This window comes from Prunus mume, linkage group LG5 (assembly GCF_029339155.1).
Source record: "Prunus mume cultivar Tortuosa linkage group LG5, ASM2933915v1, whole genome shotgun sequence".
Lineage (NCBI taxonomy): Eukaryota > Viridiplantae > Streptophyta > Magnoliopsida > Rosales > Rosaceae > Prunus > Prunus mume.
This window is the reverse complement of record NC_142702.1, coordinates 22921743-22949304: the sequence shown is the minus strand read 5'-3', so window position 1 is coordinate 22949304 and position 27562 is coordinate 22921743. Positions and strand designations below refer to the sequence as shown.

General features: G+C 36.3%; 4 protein-coding genes across 7 annotated transcripts; all 4 read right to left on the bottom strand.

The window, feature by feature from the left end:
- Positions 1–4383: 4383 nt before the first annotated feature.
- On the bottom strand, positions 4384–6981 carry LOC103332161 (cytochrome b5). 2 transcript variants are annotated; one of them, XM_008234863.3, is made up of 4 exons: positions 6697–6981; positions 6418–6518; positions 5056–5122; positions 4384–4940 (listed from the first exon to the last, which is right to left on the bottom strand). In XM_008234863.3, exons 2-4 carry the CDS (start codon positions 6502–6504, stop codon positions 4690–4692), a joined length of 405 nt encoding a protein of 134 aa, XP_008233085.1. In that variant the 5' UTR covers positions 6505–6518; positions 6697–6981; the 3' UTR covers positions 4384–4689. The 2 variants fall into 2 exon arrangements, with proteins under 2 accessions (XP_008233085.1, XP_008233086.1); XM_008234864.3 differs by having other exon boundaries at positions 6631–6763.
- Positions 6982–7987: 1006 nt separating this feature from the next.
- LOC103332162 (NAD-dependent protein deacetylase HST1-like protein) lies at positions 7988–10983 on the bottom strand. The gene is made up of 5 exons (XM_008234865.3): positions 10842–10983; positions 10711–10756; positions 9850–10544; positions 9328–9481; positions 7988–8219 (listed from the first exon to the last, which is right to left on the bottom strand). Exons 1-5 carry the CDS (start codon positions 10845–10847, stop codon positions 8200–8202), a joined length of 921 nt encoding a protein of 306 aa, XP_008233087.2. The 5' UTR covers positions 10848–10983; the 3' UTR covers positions 7988–8199.
- Positions 10984–16489: 5506 nt separating this feature from the next.
- LOC103332163 (uncharacterized) lies at positions 16490–18617 on the bottom strand. The gene is given in 2 exon segments (XM_008234867.3): positions 16490–17992; positions 17995–18617. Coding segments are annotated over 2 exon segments (1641 nt in total). The 5' UTR covers positions 18459–18617; the 3' UTR covers positions 16490–16815.
- A 1618-nt stretch (positions 18618–20235) lies between these two features.
- Positions 20236–22930, bottom strand: LOC103332164 (plant/protein). Of its 3 annotated transcripts, none has more exons than XM_089052649.1 (5): positions 22607–22930; positions 22193–22453; positions 21649–21808; positions 21334–21531; positions 20236–20482 (listed from the first exon to the last, which is right to left on the bottom strand). In XM_089052649.1, exons 1-4 carry the CDS (start codon positions 22820–22822, stop codon positions 21353–21355), a joined length of 816 nt encoding a protein of 271 aa, XP_088908775.1. In that variant the 5' UTR covers positions 22823–22930; the 3' UTR covers positions 20236–20482; positions 21334–21352. The 3 variants fall into 3 exon arrangements, with proteins under 3 accessions (XP_088908775.1, XP_088908774.1, XP_008233090.2); XM_089052648.1 differs by lacking the exon at positions 20236–20482 and adding an exon at positions 21113–21244; XM_008234868.2 differs by lacking the exon at positions 20236–20482 and having other exon boundaries at positions 21113–21531.
- Positions 22931–27562: the final 4632 nt, after the last annotated feature.

The window sequence follows — 27562 nt, the reverse complement described above, 5'->3', positions numbered from 1 at the left end:
GCCTGAAATTATATGTGCCCCTTGAAAATTAATGCATTTCGTGTCGTCATGAACGAGATTTGCTTTCGATCATAAATACAATCTTCAGCCCTCTATTGGAAGGAGACAAGTTGATTGTTCGCCTTTGTCTATGTTCATCAAAATCGTGATGTGTGGACTAGGGCCCACCCATGGTTGCTACACTCACACAACACTCCAAACCCCCTTGAATCTAATTGTTCCCACTTATTTGGAAAAAAACCATCAACACTTATTGGACTAAGGATAGTGAATGATGATCTATTATTGTGGAGATAAATTCTTAAGTGAGACTGCCTTACGCTGCGACCGAAAGTGAGATTCAAATACGAATTCCAATGTCGATTATGGACAACCCTACACTATGATGGTGCCTGGTTTGAGCAAACAATGCGGGGAGGTTTTGGATAGGTGATTCGGGACTTTATAGGTTGGATGGTGCTAGAGGGTGGTCAAGGAGATATGCTTTATGGGTCGGCTCTCATGGTAGAGATGGATGCTATAAGGGTAATTTTGTTTGCTTGTCAACAAGGGAGTTTCTCTCGGATGGTGGTGGAGTCTGATTCCTAAGTTGCCATCAAGATGGTGAGGGGGAGAGGGCAGTGGCTGTGGAGGTAGATAGTATTCTCTTTGACATCTAGATTGCGATTCAAGAATTCCAGGAAGTAATTTTTATTTTTGCACCTCGCAGTTGCAACAAAGCTGCTCATGAGGTTGCAACTTTTACGTGTAGGGTAGGTGGCAGTTACTATTTGGATTTTGTACCTCCAGATTGATTGTTTAATACTTTAGCTGGAGATGCTAATGTTTGTGTTCGCCTTTAATAAAAGTATTCAATTCTTGAGAAAAAAAATAAGGACAGCTCTACACTAGACTCTCTCGAATTATGTAATAATTTAATGAATGCTTTAATAAGAATAAGTTGAATTGAATTCAACTACTGTAATTTGTCGGGCACATCGATGGTGAACAAATATCGCTCCCTTGAGTAATATCATACATGCATTTTCACACTTGACCTAGACCTTTAGACCTATCAATTTGGCATAATTTGAGCAACATAGTCCGGTTCATTACATATTAACATTTTTATATTAATAACAAGGTATTGACCTCGAGATTACTACCCTAATGTTATATTGAAATCAATCATGGACCGGGAGACTAATCAAAAGGCGTGGCCTAATGTGAAACGGACAAGTTTATTGATCACGTCAACTATGTGTCAAATTGATTTAATTAAGCCTGATTAATTAGTATTATTATTGAAAATGTGGCTAAACTAATACATTCTTTATTCATATAGAGCATCTGCTGCTGGACAGCCATAGGTTAAGCAAGCGTCACTAATAAATTGACTGCTAATTAATGTTGATAACTTATATGCAAAATGAAACTGGTCGCTTTCAGGTACTGTTACGCTGAAATTTCTTTGAAAATAGAATCTTAATAAAATAATTATTTTAATATAGCGGATTAATTGATTTTCCTGCGTCAAACCATTCTACGGTCTTCACACACACAATATGTTGCTTGATACTTAAAATATCCCCATTAAAAAAGTTTTTAAGTTAATTAATTCACACATATCATAACTGCTAGCACTCAACCACATGGCTAAAAAGTTATATGTGCTGACAAATTTTTGTACGTGCCGGTTATATATGATAAATTTTTCTCGTTAGGTGCATGTATATTCTACCGATTATATACGACTCATTATATAACGATGAGATCGTACATATTGTGATAGAGTGAGGATATATGATCGGAGCATAAAAAAGTTTTGAGTATTTGATTATATTAGGGAATTTTGAAGGATTCAAAAATGTTCAAATTATTACAGCATTGATCCAAAAAGTGGGCGTCATGATATATGCTAGGCAAATGGAGCGAGATCTACCCCATATATAAAAAGATATCAATCATGCAGCTGTATGCTTTGATGCCAAAGATATGCCATCAACAGTTTGAGAAGCAATTCGCCTTCGCCTAATCAACCTAAATTTTAAAGCTGGTCGGGGCCTTGAACCCAGGAAAATGTCGAGAGCAAAAGAAAATTAAACAGTGACACCTTACGTTTGCGATGATGTCGTTCATTTGGCTCATGCAATTAAGACAGTTGATGAGAACATATAGAGCCAACGACCATGATCTATCAAACAGTGTTTTGGAGCCTTTCTTTTCCACATAAATTGATAAGGACCACCCTATCCACTGCATTAACTAATTATAATCAACAGATAATTAGGCTAATTAATTGGTTTAAGCATAGCCGCAAGAATCTCCCACTAATGTTTGCTTTGAATTCCCAGACAGAGATATTGACTGGAAAAGAAAGATAAACATATGAAACAAAATGGCTTGGGTTGTGCGAAAACAAAAACACAAAACAACTTGGATGCCTTCTAAGTTTGGATGAGGAAGAACAATCGTATGTGCAAATTAAATAAAATGCGTGTGATGTGTTTTCTTGGCTTAATTCATGTTTTAATCCAATAACTGTTTTGGATGGGATGGGATGGAAGGATGCTTGTTTGACTTGTCACTTCTTCTGGGTACTTATAAATTACCATTCCTTAATCAAATAATTAATGCCCCACTTGCCAATAATTGAGAGATAAAACAGAAAAGAACGTAGGTTTATGTGCATATTATTATGTCGAAATTTTAATTTATAAGTTAAAGGTTGGGTTTAAATTAATCATCGTTGTTAATTAGTTTTGGATTTTTAGGGTGAGTATGGACCACCTTTAGGTATATGGGAATATGTGTGTTCCAATGATTGAGATGCTTGTGATATAATTTCGCAAGTGCTTTTTGGTGTGTCGCTTTATACCATACTCAAATAGAAAGTTTATATCAAAAGGAAGGACAAAACTTGTGTCACGAGGATTTTCCAAATAATTTAAACTTCGCTTTCTGTTAAAATCAAATCAACTCATAATGCACATGATTAGTTGCATGAGGTTCAAAACAATGGATAATAAATATGTGATGATCCTCCTCATGTGCTTTGCAAAGCAATGCGTAAGACAAATGTAAAGGGTAGTACTAGTACTAGCATGCATGTGATTAATTTGATCTATGAGCTGAATTATGATTAGGACTTGTGATCAGTACCTAAATCAATCGATAATCTGTACGAACTAATATAATTCTTGCGTAATTATTGAGTACGGCACCGGTTTGGATTTATGGTTGAGAGGCTTTAGTCACTAACCGCCATGCTAATTAGGATGCAGGACAATGTTAGACGCGGTGGCGAATAATTTGTTGGCTAATTGCTCAGTTGGTGAACTTGCTTATTCATGATATCAAATCCACCCTGATCATGAAGCATATCCAACAAATCTTGCATACAAATCATACGGAAAAGTGCTTGTAATTTTCCAGTGTTGGCATTGTACAATTTGAACAGAAAGATTCTACTCTTCTCCATTGATTTGATAATATATGGCTGGGCTGTCTTATTGCGATGGTGAAGGTTGATAGATAAGCATGGTTTTTAGTTTTACGAATATAATCATTCAATCATGCTTTAGATCGAGTCTTTTTTTTAAAACAGTGAGCACTAATTAAAATCTTTTCTGAGAAAAAGAAAAATCTTTGTTCTCTGTTACTATACACACAAAATATCCCTGGCATTGTTAAAGGCATGATATGCTAACCAACTAGCTCTGAGCTAGTGATTACTCTACTCTCAAGTTCGAATCCCTCTCCCACGACTCACGACTGATTAAAAATAAAAAGGCAGAATCTGTTAAAACTTATTTGAACAAGAACTTCCCATATAAGAGGCATCCAAGCCACCTATGCCATAAATCCCACTATGGTAAGACAAATGTGTAGCGAATTTGCTTTATGTAATCTTTCAACTTTGATAAGCCCTATTTTTGTTTTTAATTGGTACACAACCAAGGGCTGCTGAGGCCCAAAGCCCTAAAGAAAATTTAGGACTGGAAATTCCCTAACAGTCTGAAAGCCCATAAATGTTCAGTTCATCAGCAGTAGATAACACTATTTCTCTTTTCTTGGTAAGAAGCAAAACAATTCCAAGATCCAAGGCCCTTTTTCTTTTCTTGGTAAATTCCAAGATCCAATACTTTAGCGAATGAGAGGTTATACATTCCAGATATAACTCAAATCTTGAGTTCTGATTTTATGGTTGTTTCCATGTGGTTGCAAAGATCAGAGATGGAAGGCAAAAGGAGAGGTAAAATTAGAATTACCAAGGCCATTTAACATTTTTATTAGTACTTTGGCTATTTTACCATAGCCTTGCTATCTAAGAATAGCAAAAAAAAAAAAATTTGAGGGAAAAAACAGTACCAGAAATTTAAACTGTGGACACAAGAACAAGAATGAGGCAAATTATTCCATTAACCCAAATGACCACACCTAAGATCTATTTGTTTAATCAAAGTATAGGAAACAACAACTAAATTAAAGGTGAAGAGGTAAATGCTTTTACAAAGGTCACCGCAATAGGATGAAGCAATGCTTTGGCAAGTCGATAAATTCCAAGCACACACAAGAAATACAGATATGTAAAAAGGGCAGTACAACATATTCAAAAAAGAAAAGTAATAACTTAAATTCCATTATTACCACTTGAGTGATAGAATGTCTACGTCTCAGTTTAAAGTTCCATACGGATGGATGATTGAACTACTTCTTCTTCCCGTAGTATTGCAGAGCAAATGCAGCCCCCAAGATCAACAAGGGCAGCAGAAACTGTAAAAGCTTTACCACAAATCCAGAAGATTGCCCAGATGGAGGAGTTGTTTGAGCAGGAAGCTTGTAATTTGGCTGTTCTGGTATGGTGGATGTGTCAACCTTGCCTACATAAAAATTTTCCATCTGCTCCTTCGCAGAATCACTGTGGCCCACATCATTAAAATCATCTGTTGCATCTTTCTCTGCAAGATGTTCAACCAAAGTTCTATTCACCGCACATAATGTTCTCCTACTCTAGAACCAGTAACAATCACAAAGATAAAAGATAGATTGCTAAGCTGAAGTGCACAATCTTACCGACTGCTAATAGCAACACTTCATCGCCCCCAGGGTGATCCTCCAAAAAAGGGGTGACATCATAAACCTGTGGAAAATTGTTCAAGATACATTAGTCAGCAATGCTGCTAAATAAATGTGGTAGATGAACGGATCTGAGTAAAAAAGGAACCATTTAAGTTACCAGATAGAAGACTTTACTAAAATATCTGTCGAATTTGTGTAGGATCAACAGAGCAATAAAGAGAGGGACCTTCTAGGTGGGAAGCAAATTAATAGGCTTATATAACATAGGTCAGTAGATTCACTACCAGGAACAGGTTTTCTTATCCTTTTATAATCTTTTTTTGGTGTAAAACAAATTTAGGAAAGAGAGCAGAGAAATTCAACAGAAATCCCAACGACCTGCGTTACTGTTCTCTGAATACAATTGTGATGGCAGATACTATTTTATTTCATTGTTCTGCAGTCGTGAAAGTTGCTTTGTAGTGTAACAATTATTTATATACCGTTGGAGATTACAATTGTCTACTTTAATTAGTGAGTCAATGGTTATTTCAAATAGAAAAAAAACCTTCATAATTAAACGCCTTAAGTCCAACTACTTTCCCTAATGGCACATTGAGCACCATGCTAAAGTAAACAACATATTTCAACACTTGCTTAGTCTCCACTACCTTAGGACCAGCAGACATAGAGAGACCCCAATTAACAAACTTAAGCACTTTTCAAAATGTTTCGTGTTCATAAGTCGAAGAAACTAATTGATTCTGCATTTATCTGTGGTCATGCATTGAATATGTCTATCACACACAACACTTAATCGGTACAAATTAGTATTGTAGCCCTTCTCCTCCATTCCATCCTACTTATGTTGCCGATGATTAAATTATATTAACACCAAAAAACAGAGCAACAATCATACACACACAAACTGCACAGAAAACGCAAGGTGCAACTCAATCCTTCAAACAACATTACCATTTAACAACCTATGATTAAAGTTAAACCTATCAAACATAACAGCATATTGCAAGTGTTCAGCAGCAGGCATCCTTTGCACTGATATGTTAATTCACTATAGCTTTTAAAGATATGTGTTCCCTTTTCCTCCCTCCTTTTTGTTTCAATTCCCCTTTACACTTTCAATTAGATCTATAAACTCCTCTACTCAATGCTAAAGTAACTCTCACACATAGCAAAACGGGTGGCAGCAAAAGACTTTGCCTTTAACCAACAGATAAATCATAAATCATATATCACAAATCACAAATCAACCCAGAAACTGAATTAATTCAGATACATACACAGGTATTAATACATTTACAATAAAAGGAGAATCAAAGGGGAAAAGAAAACAAAGAAAAAGACTACAAATCTGACCTTTCCAGAGATTATGATCCAGCAATCTTTCTTGTGGTTGTGCTTGGCCACCTCATCGAAATGATAAACTTGAGAATCTGAAGCCATTCCTGCAGCTGCCTCTGTTCATCACAAAGTCAAACCCCATCAACACCAAACCAAAAAATGATGAAAACCCAACAAAAATAATTAAAAAGACAGAAACTTTAAAGCTAGATTTGATCCATAAGTTACCAAAGTAAAAAGCTTGATGAGGAAATCAACAAAAAAGTGATAGAGAAGTCATGCTTCTTTTCTTACATAGGAGAGAAGAAGAAGAAGATGTTGGGCTTGAAGCACAGCTCCTCTTTGAGTTGAGTAACTTGTCTTACTCTTGACCTGTCCTCAATATGCTGACCTTTTATTATATGAGTAGCTAGTTGAGTAACTATATATAATATTTTCTGTACCTAAAAAAAAACCATATATAATATTTTGCCTCAACCCAGATTTATACTTAGTATTAAATTGACCCACCAACCAAGTTCTTTAATTTACTCTCTAATTCCCTGTGTTGTTGTATTGCTACTGTCAAACTTTCACACCCCTCTCCCTCTGTCTCTCTCTTTGGTCCAAGTTGGCTCCTAATTTTAAAATGTTTTTTTTCCCAAACTTTTTCATATCATTCAATAAAATACACTCATGGAGTTATTTTCCTTGCAATATAGATTAATCAGCTGTTTGTCCACCACAGGCATAATTCTTTGATTTTAGCATAAATTTAGTGTGAGCCTGCCAATTTTTTTGCTTTTTTTTTTTTTGGGTCAAAGAGCCTGCCTTTATGATTGGGGGCTGCTATGCTATATATGCAGCTAAAATCAATTGATCAAAAGAGTAATTTTTTGGTTTTTTGTTTGTTTGAAAATTGGTGTATTAATTAGTCAATCTTTGGATGCACTTTAATTTAAACCCCCATATTCTTGGAGGAAAAAGAAGGCTCCCTCCCCTCATATTATTTTTGGATTCACTATTTTCTTAAAAGGATTGTCAGTTGAACAGAATCTAATGGTTACTTTTCTTCTAATTTAAACTGCCTGTTTTCTCAACCAAAGAAAATGATAGCTGATGGTGGGGTTTTTCTAAATTTTCTAGTACTATGGGCTTTCGGTGGAATTAATCCCTTGAGGATGGGCCAAAGTTGCCAAACTGGTCTGCCTCATCCTAGATCCAACTAGAGGGTGCTTAGAGTGAAAATTAATGCTGATTTTATAGGTAATCGAATATGAAAATTAATCCTTTCAATTATCCACATCAAAAGCGTTTGATGTGAAACAAAACCAAACCATTAATTCATGCCGCGAAAGGAGGAAAAAAAATTGGGAAAGTAGATAATCAGATATGATTGATGAGACAAGAAACCAAAAAAAAAGGAAAAAAAAAAAGAGAAAAAAACATAACATGATTATTAATAATTGTTACAAAAACAAGTGGTTTATTCTAAACAAATTGAGCCAAAGTTTGTTGTTGCAAAGTACGTGCTAATGTTGGGATAATTTTGGTAATTAAAATAGATAATGCATCAAAATGCCAAGACACAATCATAGCCTATATATCCGACAAAATAACTTTGCATCATGTTGATTAAAACTAAAGCCAAAAACAATTAACAAAATGACAGATGATCAAAGCCAGAATCACATGGTTCAACAACAGTTACATACACGTAAAAAAAACCCTAATTAATCAACATATTGTCCTTGAAATAGTTATTTTTATAGCAATCACAAAAACCCTTTAATTCCCAGGAGACCTCCAGGCCATGATTCAGTGCACACAAGGGGCACCTGCAAAAAGATGAGAGCAAACAAATACTTGTGAGGTTGTTTTCACATTCCCATACATGAGAAAACCCAAGACATATGGTTTTGACTTGATCGAACTACAACCGTCGGATGACCACCTTATGATAAAAAGTGATCGGGAACATGTGATGTAGAATGAACACTTTCCTAATTGGACTTATCCTTGATGTAATTTTGTACAAGAGGACCCATTACCAGTACGAAATGATTACATGGAAAGTGCATGACACTGGTATAGCTTGCTTGCTGTGTGCGAAACCTGACTGGACCATGCACATCACGGAGTAAAGTTCTCTTATGAGACCTATATTGTTTTTATATATATGTTTATATTATCAGACTGTGAATTCAGATTACGAATTTAAGCAATCTAATCAGTAGTTCATATTCATAATTTAGCAACGTATGATCTTGATAGAGTGTCCCTTTTTCTTTCTTGGACAATGAAGTTTTCAAAATGCAGAAATCCAAGTTTAGTAAGTGCATCTAGGAGTGTATATCTCTAAAATATATCTCATATGGCATTGCAGGTATGCACATAAAAAAAAAATAATAATAATAAAAAAAAAAAAACAGGTGGGGCACATGAAGAGAACTTGACATACTACTGTTAAGTGCATTATTTGGCCATCCACAGTTTGTTATGAGGTCGCACATCAAAGGACATGCAATATGTAGTGCTGGAAGATCAAAGTACTATTGGGTCCAAAATGTTAAAGCACTCTGAAACAATATTTTACATGCATGGTCATGCTGATGGGTTAGGATAATTGCCCAATGATTGGATCAAGATTTGACAAATTAGCTCCGCTATGGCATTTGAGCTTTATAATGAAAAAGATAATTAGACCCTTTTATATTATCCACTATTCCTTCTCTTTTCAATGTTCTGCTCTGTTAACGTCTCTCGTGCTTTTAGACTTTAATATTATGTCAAATTATAAGATGAAAGGTTAAAACATAAAATTTAACCCACAAAAAAGTATATATCTAGTCTAGTTTTAGTATTGAGGGTCATTATCTAATTAATGCTGGATTTTATTAGTGTGGAAACATATGCCGTCTTTGAATGATAGAGAGTGGTATGTACCTTGAATTGGAAGCAAAGAAACCGATTCATAAGCATCATTTTCGACATTGGAGATGAGCTCTACTGCACTGGGCTGCTTCTGGCCATCTGATTTGTGAATCTTGACTTCAAGCTCAGCTGGATGGATCTTCCTCTTCAACATCCTCCTCATCAGCTACGACATTACAGATTAGGTACTCATTCAGTGAACTATGAAAAACAAGACCATGACAGTGATATGACTCTCTCCACAGTAATTATACCTCGCAAAAACTACAAAAATGTACCGTTATTAAATTACTAGCTAATAAGTGCGTGCCCTTCCTAAATTAATTAGGAAAAGAAATGTGCATCACACGCGATATCAACCCTAATCACATATGATACTGTAAATTTAGATTGCTCATTTAGACAATGATTAGACTTCAAAGTGTTCATATGTTGCCAGTTTAATAACATAACATGTTCCGATATGATATGCTTATGGAGGAAGGTGACTTGGGGATGAATAAAAGATAGAAAATAAAGCATTTAACTACTCACTCGTTGCATATTTTTGATTGGACTTGAATCATCTTTGACGCGAGGGATGAGTTTCTTGGCAAATGCTAGGCCACTCCTTGTTCTGGCATTCATTTTTTTCTCCATTTCTGGCCGGACCTTGCCAGAGTCAAGCTTCAGTTGACCAACATCAGGAACATCAGCCTGGAACAAGTCAGCCAGTGTAATTCTCTGGCCTTTCTTATTCTTGTTCTGATCATTAGCACTCTGATCAGGTTTAGTACTGATTTCACTGGACCCCTCAAATGGAGTAAGAGGAACACCATCAACGGTCAGGATCACATCAGCTGGTTTCTCAACAATGGCATCAAAATTTGACCCAATATCCTCAAAGCTGTGTTCAAATGTTGTAAACATTAAAGGGTTCAGTTCTTCATCTTCAACACTATGATCATAATGTTCATCATCATCATCATCATCATCATCATCATCATCATTACCACTGTGTGAAAATCCATGGCTTTCCTGATCGTCTTCTTCGCTCTCCAGAACGAAATATTCGTTTTGGTGGGTAAAGGGTTTTAGGGGGTCGAAACCAAAGGTGCCTATAGTTAAAATGCCATCCCTCCAACCATCAAGCCCATCCACATTAACAAGGCCAACTTGTTTGAGAAATGCTTGTGTGTCCTTGTCATTGGTTTCCAGTTCACTCTTTTTCACATTCCCAGCAAACCCATCTGAGGAAACCAATAAAAAAATAAATTAAAGAAATTCATGAATAAAAAAGTGACAAATATTTGGTACATTCAACTTGGAATAAATAATCAAAATAATCTCAAATTAAAAGGTGAAAATTTTATAATTTGATGTATGAAGAGAGAGAGAGAGTTCAGAAAATAAGACCCTTGACGACCCTTTGATGAAGCCTCTTATGAACCCAGTTGAAGATCTATGTGGAGAATGAAATAAGATCAATTAGTGACTACAATATAAAATAAAATAAAAACCCTAAATATAATGTGCATGGTTCTAACCTTCATATTTTGTGAGCAATTGCGAATTATCAAAGAACTGGTGGTACAAGTAGAAAGCAATGAGGAATAGCAAAGCTAGCCCCAGTGAGTGAAACACTGAAACTCAAGGGGATGATTATGGAGTTGAAGACACTAAAAGGAGGGGGCCAAGTGGGTTGGAGAATCAGATCATGACATGTGTCCAGGGTAGGGCCCTAAGATATAGCTATTTTTTTGGGTGCATGGCGTGTTTGACGAGCCACGGTGTTGGGTCTTTGTGGCATGATCGATGTGCCGAAATTCTTGATATGATGTTTTTACCTTCCCAGCTCTACCAGCTCCCATGTTGCTTTAGGTAAAAACACAAAGATACTTGGGCCTCTTTGGTATCTTATTTGAATCCAATTTTATAAATTCGAAAATAAATTTTAAGTTCAAACCACAAAAACTCGTTTGGTAGACCTATTTTTAAAAACTCAAACCAAAAAATAACTCCAAAACACCCCATTTTTAAAAACAAAAAAAAAGTGAGATGTTATATTTCTCTCTCTCTCTCTCTCCCATCTCTTTCTCTCTCCTTCCACTATCATCTCGCCCTCCTCCCTCTCTCGTCTCTATCTCTCCTCACTCTCCCGTCTCTCTCTCTCTCTCTCTCTCTCTCTCTCTCTCTCTCTCTCTCTTCTGTTAATTTCAATTTGGGAATTTAGGTCTTCTAATTTTCTGATTTTAATTTCAATTTTTTTAGATCATAAAAATATAATACCAAACAAGTTTTTAGATATTAAAACACTATTTGAAAACTCATGTTTTAAAAATAAATCATAATTTGTGAATTTGCTTTTTTGAGTATGATACCAAATAGAGCCTTATTTGTCTTCTGATAATAAAAGGAAAAAAAAAATACAAATTTATAAATAAACCTCATGTATTTATAAAAACCAAATACTATTTAAACATAGAAATACACCCAAAATTAACCCCAAAATCAACAATTGTATATTTTGGGTGTGTTTATAAATAGGTTTTGAGTGTGTGTAATGATGTTTTGTGTGTTTATAAAGTGTTTTGGGTGTTGGTTTTTATAATTTCAGCTCCCATTTTGGGTGTTTTAGTGAAACTCCCAAAAAAAAACTTATGTATTTTCATCTATACTCTATTTATATCTATCTATAATATATATTTCGATGAGCTTCGATTATTAAATGGGTGATATGGGTTGCGTTGTTGTTATTAAAATGTCATGTTTGTGTTAGGATTTCAACACAATTAACTAAACGGGTCATATTTGTTTCGACCCACTTAATGTAATATCCATAACTCAACATCACACGATCCACCAATATAAATTAGCACTCCTATACATATAATACAAGTCATGAAAGATACTAGGAAAAGAGAAGGAGGAGATGTGGAAGAGCCAAAAGTGAAATTGTATAATTTTTTCTTCAAAGATATATGATAGACCAAAATGCTAGAGTGAATGAGATAACACCTGTAATTACCAATGATGTGTTAGTTGAATTGGCTCAGGTCTTTGGTGTGTTCTCAAGGGGTCATAAATTGGATGATGAGGAACTAGGATAAGGTGCTTGCTTGCATCACATAATTAGCAACCTATTCGTGTGTATTTTTGTCATACAAAAGTTTTCAATTTTGTTATTCATTACTTTAATTTAAAAACCTAAAGAACCATTTCACAGCATTAATGGTTCCATATAGCTACTATACATCTCATCTTTTCTCACATAATATTTTTCGGCTTCAATTTTGTCTGGTCTCGCCATGCATCAAGAGAAAAGAACCATTAATGCTATAAAAAAAAAAAAAAAAGAAAGAGAAAAGAACCACGACAGTTATGTGAAAATTCCATTAATATATTTATCAGAAGCTTTCCATTTAAACCAGAAACAATTAATTAAAGTTTCAATCAAATAATGTGATCAGATCGATTATAATCAAGTTCAAGGTACCAAACACTAGCCAGCACACATTGCTAGGAAAACGACCTATGCATGCATATGGCAGGATATACTAATACTAAAGCCATAAAATTTGGGCTTTGGTTGGGATAGAGGAACATTCATTAAGCTCTCAAAGATGAAAGACTTACGCCAAACCAAGCTTTTTTCTCTTTCTTCAGTCTCATGATCGATCATATCATCTCGTAGGAGACTTTTGTGGTATGGCATTGGCAACTAAAATTCCTATGGCCATGTGAGACTTCTATGATTGGTGGGGTGCTAGCTACCATTATTCGTTTTTTCTTTTTCTTTTTTCCTTTTCTTTTTTCTGACCTTTCTTTTTCTGACCAAATTTGTTGGAGAAAGTCACTTCCCTCCCATCTCACCTTGGACAAAGGAAGAAGGTGAATATATCCTCAGGTTGGTTCAGGTGTGTTGCTTTTGCCAATACAGGTTCCACCATGAGGCTAACTTTTCAGGTGGGTTACTTTCTGTACTGCTTGCATGCCTGCCTTCATGTTTGCCTTTGTGGCTTGAAAGTTCCCTTTGTTTTTGCATTTTAGTGGTCTCAAAAGTCTCCCTTTTGAGAACTCCAGTTGATGGGACTGCCTAGCCATTTTGGATTTGACCAACTGTGCCTTTTATTTGCTCTAACATCAAGTATAATCCCAGCCTTAATCAAAGTTAAATTAAGATTAGGTTTAAAGTTAACTTGTAAAAACTACCTCTGGATCATATAATTAATGAAACTCATGGTTATTATTGAATTGGTGGTATCTTGCTCATGTGGAAGGAAATGCATATGGAAATTTGCAAGTTGGCCAGCTAACTCATTCTCTGGACAAATCAGACATTCAAAATTGGAATGTTCTATGAGTGTGAAAGCTAATTAGCTGGAACATAACAGGCCTGGTCTGGTTGCACACCAAAAGGGTCTAGCCAAAGGGAAACAGAGACATAGAAGAATTAGATGAGTTCTACTGATAGCAGTCTTATTTGGGGCTTAGCAACTTGTCTGGTTGCACCAAAGGCTACAAGCCTAAAACCATTTTCGGATGGTAGCAAAGAGTAGCATTGGCTTTCTTGGTCGTTGAGTGCTCCTTAAAGCCACTTAAATTGCTTCGGATTCTTCCTCAAGCAAGCCCGTGATTTTATCTTTCAAATGCGGGGTTGGGACAGCTTTGGTCCTACTCTTTCTACCTGATTACAAAATGACATCTTTTCTCATAACAAAGGAAACTGAAAAAATGTGGCTCATCTTCAGATTGTATATACATCCATTAATGCATGACGAGGCACATCCATTAATCGCAGACATGGCCAAGTTGGCTCGAGCAGATATGCTCCTCACTCTGCACCCTAGTTCGAATCCCCCTCCCCATAGTTTAGATAAGTTTAAAGTAAAATATTGATGGTTGAAAAAAAAAAACATTTATGTTGCACTCAAAATCAATCTAACCTTTTCATTATAAGTCATCCTATTAAAAATATAATTGACTTACCAGCTCATAAATATTTAAGATGATACTGGGGGATGATTAGCCCCCAAGCTCTTCTGGTCACATGGTTAATTTGAACAACCATGTTAATCCATGCATGACTGGCCAAACCCATCACTACTTTAACTTATTTGGGACAACATGGGCATCCATTTTAGGTGTCCTATTTCTAGCCTCTAGTTGTGCCTCTTAGAAGGTCCCTTTCTGATCGATAGAACATTTAGACTAGGAAAAAGCCAGTGGGTGTTTACCTCAGTGGTTGAGGTCTTTGTTTGCAAACAGGGGCGGTCTGGTTGTTTTTGTTATATTTACTTGTTTGCAAACAGGGCCGGTCTGGTTGTTTTTGTTATATTTACTTGTATATATTGTTTTTCCTTCCAAGCTGGGTGTTAAAAAAGAGTAAAAATGTAAAAATACAACTATTGAATGACATAATCCATACTCAAACACAAGGTACTTAAATTGAGGTGCTGAAAACCAACTCAACTAAATACATTTTTGTGTTATTATTTTGCACTCTCAAGTATATATATATAATATACACGTTAAAAAATTTCAGAGTCTTTAAAAATTAGGGGCCCTGTGCGGTGACACCATTTGCGCACCCTTAGGGCTGCTCCTGTTTGCGAACCCCATGACACCAATTCAAATCCCCTTGTGGGTGCCCCCCTCCCCTTAGAATAGAATATCGGTCGAATACAAAAATTAAAAAAATAAATAAAAAGGAGTGAAAAATCTGCTTAATTTTAATACTTTTCTTTTTCATGGTGCTCTCTCAAAAGTGCTTTTCCATGATTAATATTTAAGTCGGACCATGAATGGTCAAAAAGATTGTCCATCATATTCTCATTATTGCAGTTCGGTGTTTGAGGTTACTTGGCAAATCCTGCCCCTGTTTATCTCCAAGATGATTTTTGCTTTACAGAAGAGGAATAGGACATGGCCACTAGCCCGGCCAGAACTGAATCAGAACCAGAAATTGTGGTTAGCTAGGCCCATCAAATTGATGCCTCGTATCTGTCATCCAATGCCACATGCAAGCATGCAAGGCTTTACACAGCACACAGACCCACTGAACTGAAAGAACTTTGGAGACTATAGTATAGTTTGCAGGCTAAGTACATGAATGTATAGAGCAAGTATACAAACATATTGGCTTATTTCTGTTGGCTTATCTATGCATGGAGAATTTAGTGGGATCCATGCAAGTATAAAATGAAAAAGGAAATATAGATTTGTAGGATCAATGTTCTGTACAATTATACTTTATACATGTAAGTGGTGCCTTCGTGGTCTCCTTATCACCTCATATGTACTCCCATCTCATTTTAATATGATAAAGTAAATTCAACAAATATCTACTTATTTGGACTGTGTTGAATGACAGAAAAATTTGTGTGAAATGTGGATAATAATAGTGCTATTCCCAGCAATCATGATATGTTATGTGGAAAAGTTATCACCCGTGACATAGTGTGATTGGTTAGAAATAGCAAAACAGTGTTATTTCCATTCCATACATTCTCGAGGACAAACATAAATATATGGCCCAAATCTTCACTTAGATTGATGGGAGCATTTATAATGAGGGTTAACAATCCACTAGCCCAATAAGAACTATACACTAGATCGGACGGCTGTTAAGGACCCCTCATTATAAGCCCTTACTTTTACCTATCATTCTAGCTTCCCTGTAGATTTGGAATACCTAACATAAACACAAGAAGATTGCCCAAGATGAAGCCCAACTATTTTGCTAACTGGGCTTTTTAAGTTACAATGCTAAGCTAGTCTTTGCAATGTCCAATCTCAGCTACAACTTTGGTTTGGGATGCAAGTCTTCAGCCTCTCAACCCTTGCTATCAAGAATCCAGTCTTTCCTTTCCTTTGGGATGATGTTGTAGGGTTCACTAGACCACTTTGCTTGTTGTGCCTGATTCTCTGTTTTGAGCCTTGGCCCCATCGGAGCCCAAAACAAAAAAGTAAATAACTTTTGAATTCTCAATCCACAGCCCACATTCATATGTTTTTTTTCCTTCTTCTGGGTTTCTTGTTCTCCTCCCTTGAACACCAAGATCAAATCAAGCAACTACATTGCCACTCAAAACATGTTCACAAAATTTCATTTACCTAAATAATACTGAAATCTCATCAAATAATCAATGACAGGAGATGGTCAAAATTTGTACTACTGCAATTAAAAAACTGATTGATAGGAAATGATAGAATGCATAGAAAGTGAATGTGGTAGGAAATTATACAAATTTCTTTTACACTGGTAGTAATAGGGCCACAGCCCCTTTTATTATCAAACAAAGGCATTAACAATCTTCAGTCACACCCCTACAAAGAGTGGAAGCTGACCATGAAGAATCAGAACCCAATGCCCTCTTTTCCAACACTCACATTCACCACTCCGATTTTATTTTTATGATCACAAATTATATAGTATGCCTAATATATTCAAAACACAACAAAAGTAATGTCTTGACACTTGAATTTTAGTTTCCTTTTTATCTCTGATCATTTCTCTGCCTAACTGTGGCGGCCATTGACAAGGCTCTTGGCCTCAAATCCATCCCCACTGGGCTTCCTAGAGAAAGCAAGGTGGACCCCAGGATCATGGTGAGTGAGGGAAGTGTTGTAGACAATGGAGTTGTTGATGCCTTGAACATTGCTGTTCATGAATGCCCTTGTAGGCTGTGCTGATGCTGAGTTCCCTGCAGCCTTCCCTGCTTTGAGACTTTTGTCCTTACTTTTGCTCTTGCCTTTGCCTTCCTCACCACTGCTGCTGCTGCTGCTGCTATTGTTCTGATCAGATTGACTCCCAGTCACCGTTTTTCCATTGCCTTTCTTGCAAAGATACTGAGATTGCTCCCCAAGTCCATGTTTCTGAGGAGATTGTTTGAGTTCCATGAAAGCTCCTCTGTTTTCCCCTGCAATGGTTATGACCCTCATGCCTCCTGCCTCATGATCAGAGGTGTCTGATGCAGGCTTCTTGCGAGCTATAGCTCTCTCTTTGGTTTCTCCTTCATGCTTTGAACTGTGGGCATTGATGCTTGGCTTGGGAGACTCGCGTAAGTCAGTGCCTTTCGAGTTGCCAAAGCCGAACCATGAACTGGGTTTTGGATGATCAATGGTCTTTTGTTGGACCAGCACTGTTTTCTGCTCTGCCTCCATGGGAATCCTGGCTTGCTCAGTTTGGTCTGAAGTGCTGGGCTTTAGCTGAGAGGGTGGGAGGGTGAAAGGAGAGGGTGGTGGGGCAATTGGCTTGATCTTTGGCGACTGAGGTGGGGTCTTATTGGCAGCTGGCCTAATGGTTCTGGGAGATGGGGCAATATAAGTAGGCTCCCTAGCAGTGGCTGAAATGGTGGTGGCTGTCGGTTTTGGTGGAGAATAAATTTGTGGTGGCTGTGGTTTAGATTCTGGAGGAGACTTTGCAGGGGCTGAAAAGATGGTGGGTTTTGGTGGAGAAGTAGTAGTAGTTTGTGGTTTATAGGCTGGAGAACTTGGCACTGAATCAGTAGTATAAGTTAAAGCATTAGTGACCTTGTTCCTATCAGGAGATGGTGCCACTGAAGAAGATGGGGCCATACCAACCTTGATTCCAGGAGATGATGGCACTGAAGAAGATGCTGCTTTTGGTGATGGTGGAACTGATGCAGTAGTACTAGTCGCAGGAGGAGGTGGTGCTGGAGTTACTGCAGGTGGTGGTGGCCGACGCATAAGAACGGCAGTAGGAGGCGGTGGAGCAGCAGCGGCAGTAGGAGGCGGTGGAGCAGCAGCGGCAAGAGGCGGTGGAGCAGCAGCGGCAGAGGCGGTGGAGCAGCAGCGGCAGGAGGCGGTGGAGCAGCAGCGGCAGGAGGTGGTGGTGGCTGAGCAGCGACGGCGGGACGTGGTGGTGGCGGAGCAGCGACAGCAGGAGGTGGTGGTGGCGGAGCAGCGACAGCAGGAGGTGGTGGTGGCGGAGCAGTGGCGGCAGGAGGTGGTGGCGGAGCTGTGGTGGTGGGTGGTGAAGTTGGGGTTGGAGCTGGTGGTGGAGTTGGGGTTGGTTCAGGAGTAGGAGTCAATGGCCTGAATGCAGGTCTAACCACGGGTGCCGGGGCAGGGGCAGGGGTGGTGGCCGGACGGACCATGGAGCCTAGCCGAAACCATGGACGGGCAGGTTGGGTTGCCATAGGTAATCACAAGGAGAATAAAGTTGGAGAGGGTTTTTAGCTCTAGTATGGTATGCGACACAACCAAAATTAGAACTAGAGGTAACGAAGAAACATAGAAATTGGACAATGAGAATGAGGTGAAGTGTGGATTGTTATTTATAGGTGTTTCAAATTTATGCAAAAGCAACTTAAGATTTGACAGAAATATTAGGGGGGGACATTAAAAAGAGAAAGAAAAACAATGAGAAACACGCTGAGAGAAGAAAGATGGAGAGAAGAAAGAAAGGCATCAGATGCAGCAGAGCACTTGAAGTTCAGCTCTTTAGAGAATGAAAAAAGCACACCAAAATTAATTTGACGATGCAAGATTGGTATCAAATGGAGTCATATTGAAGAGTCGTGTGTTGCTGAGCCTTTGATGGGATGACCTTGTTTTCTCATTTGGGGTGTTCTTTGAACCAAAGACAATATCTGCAACATGGGCATTTGCATGCAGTAACTTTCACTTTTTAGAGCACCAATCGTTTACAATATTTGAAAAATATTGGACAGCTAATTGGGAAGAATAGCATCCCTCTTTGCGGTGAATCATTATTTTTCAACCCACTGTAAAAATTGACAACTTTAACTCTTGCAAGGATACCATATCTATAGCAGTCTGTAAATTTGGAATTCCCAAATGGCTCGTGGACTACTCTAAGAGAGTGCAAATAGTATTGTCATGCGAAGTGCGTATGTGAAGTTAATGCGCTCCGATTTTTAATATTAAGCATTGCATATTGAAGTACTATACTCACTCCTCATTCGCGACTGAATATATCATTAGTAGCTTCCTAATTTGTATAACAAGGGTTTCACTAGAGACAGTCGCCGGGCGCCATTCGACTCCTCAGCTTTCCTCTTAACATCTAAACATCTAAGCTCTTGATGTCACGTTCACCTGTCATTTTCACAATTTTCTTAGATGCAGTTTGTCGAGTGTGCAAATGGCGGCTCTCTTGGAACATTTCACAGTGCCCATCAGAGTTGTTTACAACGTTAAATGGGCTGGCTAGCAATTCCAATAGATAAAGCATATGCGTACTCATGCTTTAAGGATCACAAAACAAACTACATGTAAACTAATTACTAGTCACTGTAATGGGATTCTTCAAATCTTCTAAGGAATTCAATCCCACTAATTAATGTCTGTCTGCGTCTTCCTCTTGACTTTGCTTGTGATACGCTAGCTGCTGCTGCTGCTGCTGCTTTCACTTTTCCCCTTTCATGTCACTCTGAGATTCTTACTTTGTTCTTCTGAGTTCATCAAGGGCCTTCCATCAACGTACGGATGGTCATTTTTGGATGATTTCCTAGAACCAAAAAGTAAGGGCGTCTTATTTTTCTCAATTATACGAACTGTGGAGTATGGAGGGCAGATGAAGAACCACACAGACTTCTTCTATTTGCTTGAAAAGCAAAAAATCAATGTACCGATGGCTGATTCCCAAGAGACCCATAAGCCACTATTGAAAAAGAAGGCAGGAAACAAAATCAAAAAAGAAAAGTTGAGATGGGGTCCTTAGAATATCTGCCTTTTTCTTTCCCTTTTCTTTTTAACGGTTTAAGGAGGAAGGTTGAGATTTTGTTCATCATTAATGCCACTTTGGCAGACAATTTTTTTCAAACTTGGCGGGACCCTTTGATAACATGAGAAAAACTCCTATGAGACTGTCACAATGCACCAGGCTTTCATAGAGATGGTGGCTAAAATTTGATCATATTTTGGCATTCTAAAGCCTTCACTATGGGCAGCTGCAGGATAAGTTATTTCTGAGGACTATATAGAAGTGGTAATAGAATTAGGCAAGTTATTAGAGACTTTTGAAGCGACATTCTTTACGAACTTCTCCCATACTACATTATTCAGGAATGAAACCTAATATCCTTGCCTTTGATCTGAAGGAAAGTACAAACAGCATCTGCATGCTAGGAATACCCTTAATACGTTATACCTCCGAGAACACATACCTTTAGCCTTCTCATTTGTGTATCCTGTAACCCTGCTTGAAGAAACGTCGTAGTTCAGATCTCATCATCCATCTCTCTAGCTAGTTGTTCTTACATTGCGAGATGATAAACTTTCATTTATAACATTTATGTACCACTATCATGTTATACGAACTGACAGTAAGGCTAGGAAAGAGCATTTGAAATTGAAAAAGATAACTTAAAGCAACAAAAGTGAAAATGAGTAGACTTTCAAAGCATGTGTCTATGTCTATGCTCTTGGTTATGACACTAGAGAATGATAGTGCACTCATTAGATAAGCAGATTCAATTGTACTAACTATTTGTGGCTCTTGTTTGATTGGCGTACATTGATATTTTCTTATGTGATTCAACTAAAACAAGAAGCGTGTCTGGACGGATGCAATGCAGTGAGGTGTGAACATCAAAACAGAAAAATTCATTGGTTCCGCAGTTTCTTTGGAGAAGGGAAACAAGGTAAGCAGTTGCAATTCAAAGATCAGAGTTTAAGCCTTGCCCAATGATGCAGTATCAGGGGAAACTGCACCTTTATTTGATTGTTGTTGATTTAGCATACGGGTTGAACATAAGGGTAATAGTAGGAAAGAAGAAAAATGTCATTATGGTAATCGATAAGGACTCTGCTGTCAAACATAAATTGCTACCTAGGGAAAGGAAATATATCTTATTATGTATGTTGTGGCTTTTTATTTTTATACAAAACATTCTGACTGGAATAGACAACAGCATCCAATGCTTAAAAGTAACTCTTAGCACCCTACTGAAGATTGTTTCTGGTACAAGGCAATGAAAATTAGCAGGGGAAAAGGGGGAAAGAACATAAGTTTGAAATTATAGATGGTAGCTGAACTGATGAACTCACCCTTTGGAATTCTTGTAATTCAAGGCCATTTAGTGAATTCAAACACTTTCAAAACTATCTCCCATCCAGTAGGTATTTGCCACATGAAAAGCAGAACATTTATCACATTCAACGTAATATGTAGGTTTCTGGCTGTCTCACTACCTTTTTGCATTGCAGGTGTAAGAGCTGCCGCCGCTGCCCATAGCACCGTGATAGCTGTTGACAAGAAGAAACACCAACTCAGTTCAATTAAGCTTTTACTACTCAGATTTGGCAAATGATTTCTTTTATGTTATTTTATTTTGATTTTCCTAACAGATATCCAAATTTTACCTGCTCCTGCAAACAAATGGGGACCTGGAAATAGTTTTCCTGTCCTAAACCATGTGTTAACTCCTCCACCAATGGACTCGAAAACTCCGAAAGCCAACAATATTGAACCAGCATTGAAGTGTCTATCCCGGTAAGACCCTTTCACCAACTCCTTCCTTTCCTGATAAGGAAATGCCAACACATCATACACTCTCATGAAGTAAACATTCAAGAGATAAAACACTAGTTTATGCAGAAATGCCAATTTTTGCTTAACAGCAGAAAAAAGCATTGCACAAAATTTAATGTCAAATACATAAATGAAACTAATTTACAATAATACTAAAGTTACTTTGGCCATCTATTTTTTCCAAATTTAGCACATCAAATTCATCCTATGAAGGGTTTATATATACATGACCAAAACATGAAGTGCATTGTTTCTCAACCCACCAGAAGGAAGTTAATTCCATGGAAATTAAAATGCATACTTGGCATTAAGCATGCATTTCAATTGTTATACATTGCATTCAGCATATAATAATCCTGACCGTCAAATGCCTACCTCACTGAGCTGCTGAATTTTGAGTGCAAAAGGAGATGGTGGTTCTTCCACTGGTGTCCCCTCTGGCGTAACTGGGGTAGGCTTAACTTGCTTCTTGAGCTCATTAATTTCATTCTGGATTGTCCTGACTCTCCTCCATTGCCAACCCAAGTACCCTGCCCACAATGTGAATACAAACAGACTACCCATCGCAATGGGGTGTATCAAAGCAAATGTCCTTCCCTCCAATATTCCAAACTCCCCACCAACAGCAAGTGCATCCTAATCCACACCGACAAATTGAAAAAATAAAAAAAATAAAAAACCCAAATTTGAAATGGAAGAAGAACATATAAACATGGGTAAAGTTCTGATTTTGAAATGCACGTAGAAACTAGAAAATGAGAGTGAAATGAATTACTAAATTGTACTTGCCTTCGTGTCCAGTAAAAATGGCAATGCGGCAGCTGTGAGTGGGAGAGAAGTTGACTTCAGGTGGTGAATGGTGGTTGTGATGAGCTTTTGAGTACTAGCTGAGTCCTTGGCAATACTGGGTTTTTTTGGGATCGAAGAATGTTGAAGTTTTGAGAGACATTGCTTGGGTTTTGGGGGAAGAATAGGGAGTTTGAGGAGGCTGAGTGTGGCTGACATGCTCTCTTCCTCTGTTCGCGGGGTAGAGAGGGAGACAGCAGATTTCTAAATGTACGGGGAAAAGATAAGGAAAGGGAGATTGAAAGATGAGATTTGTGTCCATTTGGTTTGCTGTGGTTTGTTGATGTTGGCATATAATCTTTCACTGTTATGGAAGGAACGAGGCTGATCCACAGCCTCAGGATTAAAAATTGAACTGGGATGTGTTCTTGGCTTCATTAACTCTCAAATTATGTTGTCGGTTTTTATTTTAGTAAATTTAGGTTTTAGCTATAAAAAAAAAAATTACTTTTGGATAAAAAAAGATAGAAAAACTTCTCAATTTTCAAATTAAATACATACAAATATAAAGGATTCCTTAGGAAATCCAAAAATAAATAAGGGTAATTTTGTCTAATTTTGCTTATTTTACAAAATTTCTCTCTCCTTTGTATTTTTCCAAAGTCTCATTTTTTATTTTTTACCTTGTGGTTAGAGTCTACTCTCACATTTATTTTGTCTTCTAACTAAAAAAAAACTTTGAATTTGATAGCGGGTAATTTAGTAAAAAAGAGTATTGACACTTATATTAGTGGTCTCCTGTTCAAACCGTAAGAACACATTGATTGTGCGTGTATGTGAGAAATTATATTTCCTTAATTTAAATTATTTCTTAAACAAAAAAATTGAAAATAAACTTTGAATTTCCCAATGTGGGTTAAATCCCACATCTATTATACATTGTAGTTTAATGATATAAACAAGGGAGTTTCACTAAAACACCCAAAATGGAGGTTGAAATTATAAAAAAACCCAACACCTAAAACACTTTATAAACACACCCAAAACCCATCATTACACACACTCAAAACCCATTTATAAACACACCCAAAAAGTTGACTTTGGGGTTGATTTTGGGTGTGTTTCTATGTTTAAATAGTGCTTGGGTTTTTTTATAAATACATGTCTAGGATTGGGTTTATTTATAAATTTGTATATAAGGAATCTAATTTTTAAGTCCTCAAAATTATGCCATGTTACAAAAACATTGATAAATCGAGAGTCATTTAACCGTTTTTAAAATCGTGATTATTTTAACCAAATGGAGAACACCAATAATATTTGTTTGTCTATTTGAAAACAATTAGATGTGTGAATTGTTAGAAAAATTTCTCAGCTAAAGTATATTTGTGCATAATAACAGTTTCTCAACATACATATGTTAGACTAATTAGCCTGTAAACTCAAATTCGAAAAGTTTCTCACTTAATGAGGTGCTTTCATTTTCGATTATGCAAGAATCAATACCAACAACACTTTTAACAAAAAGTTTATCAAACGCCAAACTGCTTTTTTACAATTGATTTCTCTCACAAAGAATCTGACAACGATAATTTTTACAACACAGTAATGCCAAACTAGCCCTACGTAGTTTAGACTATGAATTGTTTAAAAATTAAAATATATATACATAGAAATTGAAGACACATAGCTTTAGAGTGCTGCTAAATGAACCTTAAAATTAATTGGCTACACCTTACGATCTAAGTACACCCTAATGTTTAAATCAAAATGTAAAATTAACTAAGTACACCTTATTTAACTACCAAAAATACTCATAGTACACCCTCTTTAATTTTTAATCTTTTAAAGGATTTAAAATAATATTTTAACAACTCTCTCTCCCCCTTCTTCTTCTTCTTCTTCTTCATTTTTTTATCTCTCCCTGTGCAACCACCACCACCTGGTTTGTGTTATTGGTTGTTTAAGTTGTATGCATACAAAAATCAACTTGGATCAGTACACTTCTCCTGGATTCCGTGTTGTTTGTTAAAAATTAAGTCAATTTGTTTGAAGGCATGGATTCAAAAGCCCAAGCAGTGAAACAAAAATTTTAATTCTTAATTAAATATATTGTCTTTAATCTTTCGAGAGAAGATGTGGGTTTCAATCTAACATAGGGAGATTTGGTAGTTTGGGAATTTGGGGACAACATTTCTCAACTCGTCTCAGAGTGGGGTGGGTCGGGATTCGGGAAGGGGAGAGAGCTTTTTTTCTCTTTTTGAAATTTTATTTTATTTTTTGGTTTTAAATACTTTAAAAGATTAAAATTAAAGAGTTGACCACTCGTTATAATAATGGACATGTGTAAAGTCATAAGGAATGTGTATATATTGGGATAGATAATTTAATATATTATTTTTAATTAATATCAGTAAATTAGAATACATTTTAAAAAAATCAGGTATATATATATTATATATATATATCAATTCATAAAGTTAATGTTGAAAATGTCTCCGGCCCAATGAGATTTAGAAAGCTGAACTGGACAAGCCCGGGCATCTCCTTGATGGGTCAAAAGCCTCATGCAAAGTACCTTTTTTTTTGTTTTTGGTCGTACTTGGAAACCAAGAAAATCTACTGACCCAAAGAAACATCATGAATATCCAGAAAAAAGAAGGAAAACTTCTTACGACCGAAAAAAAGAAAGGAAAACTTCCAATGGTAAGATAATAAGTGCATATATAGCTATATCAAAACCGTGCATGCGAAGTAACGCCACAATTTTTTGTTACCAAATTTGTTTTAAAAAAGGAAATTTTTTTTGAAAAAGAGTTCAACGCCTTTGGATCAATGGAAGAATTTCAATTCAACTGCTTGGGACATGTTTCAATTTTTTAACGAATATTCATCTTAGGAAAGTTGTGAAATTACAATTCAACTGAAAAAAGATTTGTTTTCTGTTTAGTTTCCTTCGTGGTTTTAGATTCTTCTTGCAATTCCCACTTGGTTTAGGATTTTTTTTTTTATTTTAATCATATTTTCTACCCATGTAACCCTAGGTCGTATGCATTATCGTGGTTTTAGATTCCTATTCAATTCCTACTTGGTTTAGGATTTTTTTTTTTTTTTTAATCATATTTTCTACCCATGTAATCCTAGGTCATATGCATTATTGTGGTTTTAGATTCCTATTTTAATTCCTACTTGGTTTAGGATTTTTTTTTTTAAATCATATTTTCTACCCATGTAACCCCAGGTCATATGCATTATAAGGGAGTCATATTATTTGTTTGTGAGAGTGTGCTACAAGCCAAATTTCGAGTGAGTGTGAGAAAAACATATACTTACGATCTTCAATCTTCAATCTTCTTCTTCTGGGTTCTCACCAAAACAACAAAATCTTCTTCTTAAGTGTTTGAACGTATGGCTTCAGGTATGTTTTCTTAAAATCAAATTACTATTATGTTCATGTCAGTATTTGGTATTATGATATCTTACTTATGCATACATCAAATTATGTACATCTTTTTTAGGTCAACTGTTCAAACTTGATCTTTATTTTGCATACTTCACTTAGATGCATGACATGACATGCCATGTTATCTCCAGATCTCATACTATTATTTACTTAAATGTATATTTAATTATGCATGACATGAATAGAGATACATGGTGGTTTTTTTATTTTTTTATTTTTTTATTTTTGGCGTTTGAAAATATGCATTCAATACTTTTTTTTTTGGGTTTGTTTCATGCATAAAAACTGTTCATTTGTTATATAACTAAGGGAAAATTGTATAGAAAATTGGAAAGTAGAGAAAGACAATAGAAATTGTTCAATCAACTTGTATATCTCATCTTGATAAGACCTCTTATTTATAGACTTACAATAGTAAGAAGACATTAACAACTTATAAGTTACAAGCTCATAACTATGATATTTAGTGTATAGGTTACATAGAATTAAAAAGGGTAAATGCTAAGAGGTATGGTGGTCATCCACCAAATCATGCATTTACAACACTCCCCCTTGGATGTCCACCATACAATGACATAGTTGCCTCATTAAAAACCTTGTCGGAAAACCTAGTGGGACAAAATCTAAGCAAAGGAAAAAGAGTGCAACATTTTTCTGGATCATTGATATGGTGTTGGACGTGTTTATGCTGCCTCGTTAAAACCTTGATAGGAAAAACCCGGTGGGACAAAAACCTAGTCCAAGGAAAAAGAGTACAAGCGCATATGTCATATATGTAGAAAATTGTTGAATATCCTCCCATTGATGAATTACTCCCCCTGATGAGGACAAACTTGAATTGTTTGAAAATACAACATGAATGATATTTCTTCTAGCAGAGCAAACTTTGGTAATGCTTTATATAAACATTTCTTCAATATCATCATTGGAGGATGTATGTGTATCATTCTTTTGAATCCTTGTCGAGGTTAGAGCAATACCAAAAATATCTAGACTATTTTCACAAATCCTTTCACATTAACAATTCTTAAAATAACATCATATTCTATAATATCATCAAAATAATAATATAAGCAAACTCATACGTTACCGTTACAAGGATAAGAGTATAAATTGCATGATGTAATATGCTATTCATATAAAATTGTGTATATTATGCTAGCATGTCATAGGGTCTTCAAGAGAACTAAATATTTTGATAATTTCTTTAAAAAAAAATTGAATACGTTGCAACGATTTTGAACTTGAACTCGAATTCATAACTCAGTCAATACCCTCACTTGAGGCAATTAGATCATTTTCATTACATGAAAATTGAGTATAGACATTAAGCTTCGGGCTCCTTAACTTCTTAGAGATTTTCTTCCAATAATTTATATAATGTATGACATTTTACATCTCTTAGAATTTATTCCTATGTATTTCTTCAAAAGATCACTTTTGGCGATATGTTTAACTTCATAATCTTTTTAGATTTTTCATCTCCAATTCATTTA

Bases quoted from the DNA above. Each gene is read 5' to 3' on its own strand.
- LOC103332161 (XM_008234863.3), bottom strand. From the start codon at position 6,504: ATGGCTTCAGATTCTCAAGTTTATCATTTCGATGAGGTGGCCAAGCAC. The intron at 5,123-6,417 runs GTCAGATTTGTA...AATTTTCCACAG, and splicing joins GGATCATAATCTCTGGAAAG to GTTTATGATGTCACCCCTTT. The intron at 4,941-5,055 runs GTAAGATTGTGC...AACATCTTGCAG, and splicing joins AGTGTTGCTATTAGCAGTCG to AGAAAGATGCAACAGATGAT.
- LOC103332162 (XM_008234865.3), bottom strand. The intron at 10,545-10,710 runs GTCTTATTTTCT...TGGTTTCCTCAG, and splicing joins TCATCAAAGGGTCGTCAAGG to ATGGGTTTGCTGGGAATGTG. The intron at 9,482-9,849 runs GTGAGTAGTTAA...GTAATGTCGTAG, and splicing joins CAATCAAAAATATGCAACGA to CTGATGAGGAGGATGTTGAA.
- LOC103332164 (XM_089052649.1), bottom strand. From the start codon at position 22,822: ATGTCAGCCACACTCAGCCTCCTCAAACTCCCTATTCTTCCCCCAAAA. The intron at 22,454-22,606 runs GCAAGTACAATT...GGTGTGGATTAG, and splicing joins CATTTTTACTGGACACGAAG to GATGCACTTGCTGTTGGTGG. The intron at 21,809-22,192 runs GTAGGCATTTGA...TTTCCTTATCAG, and splicing joins AAATTCAGCAGCTCAGTGAG to GAAAGGAAGGAGTTGGTGAA.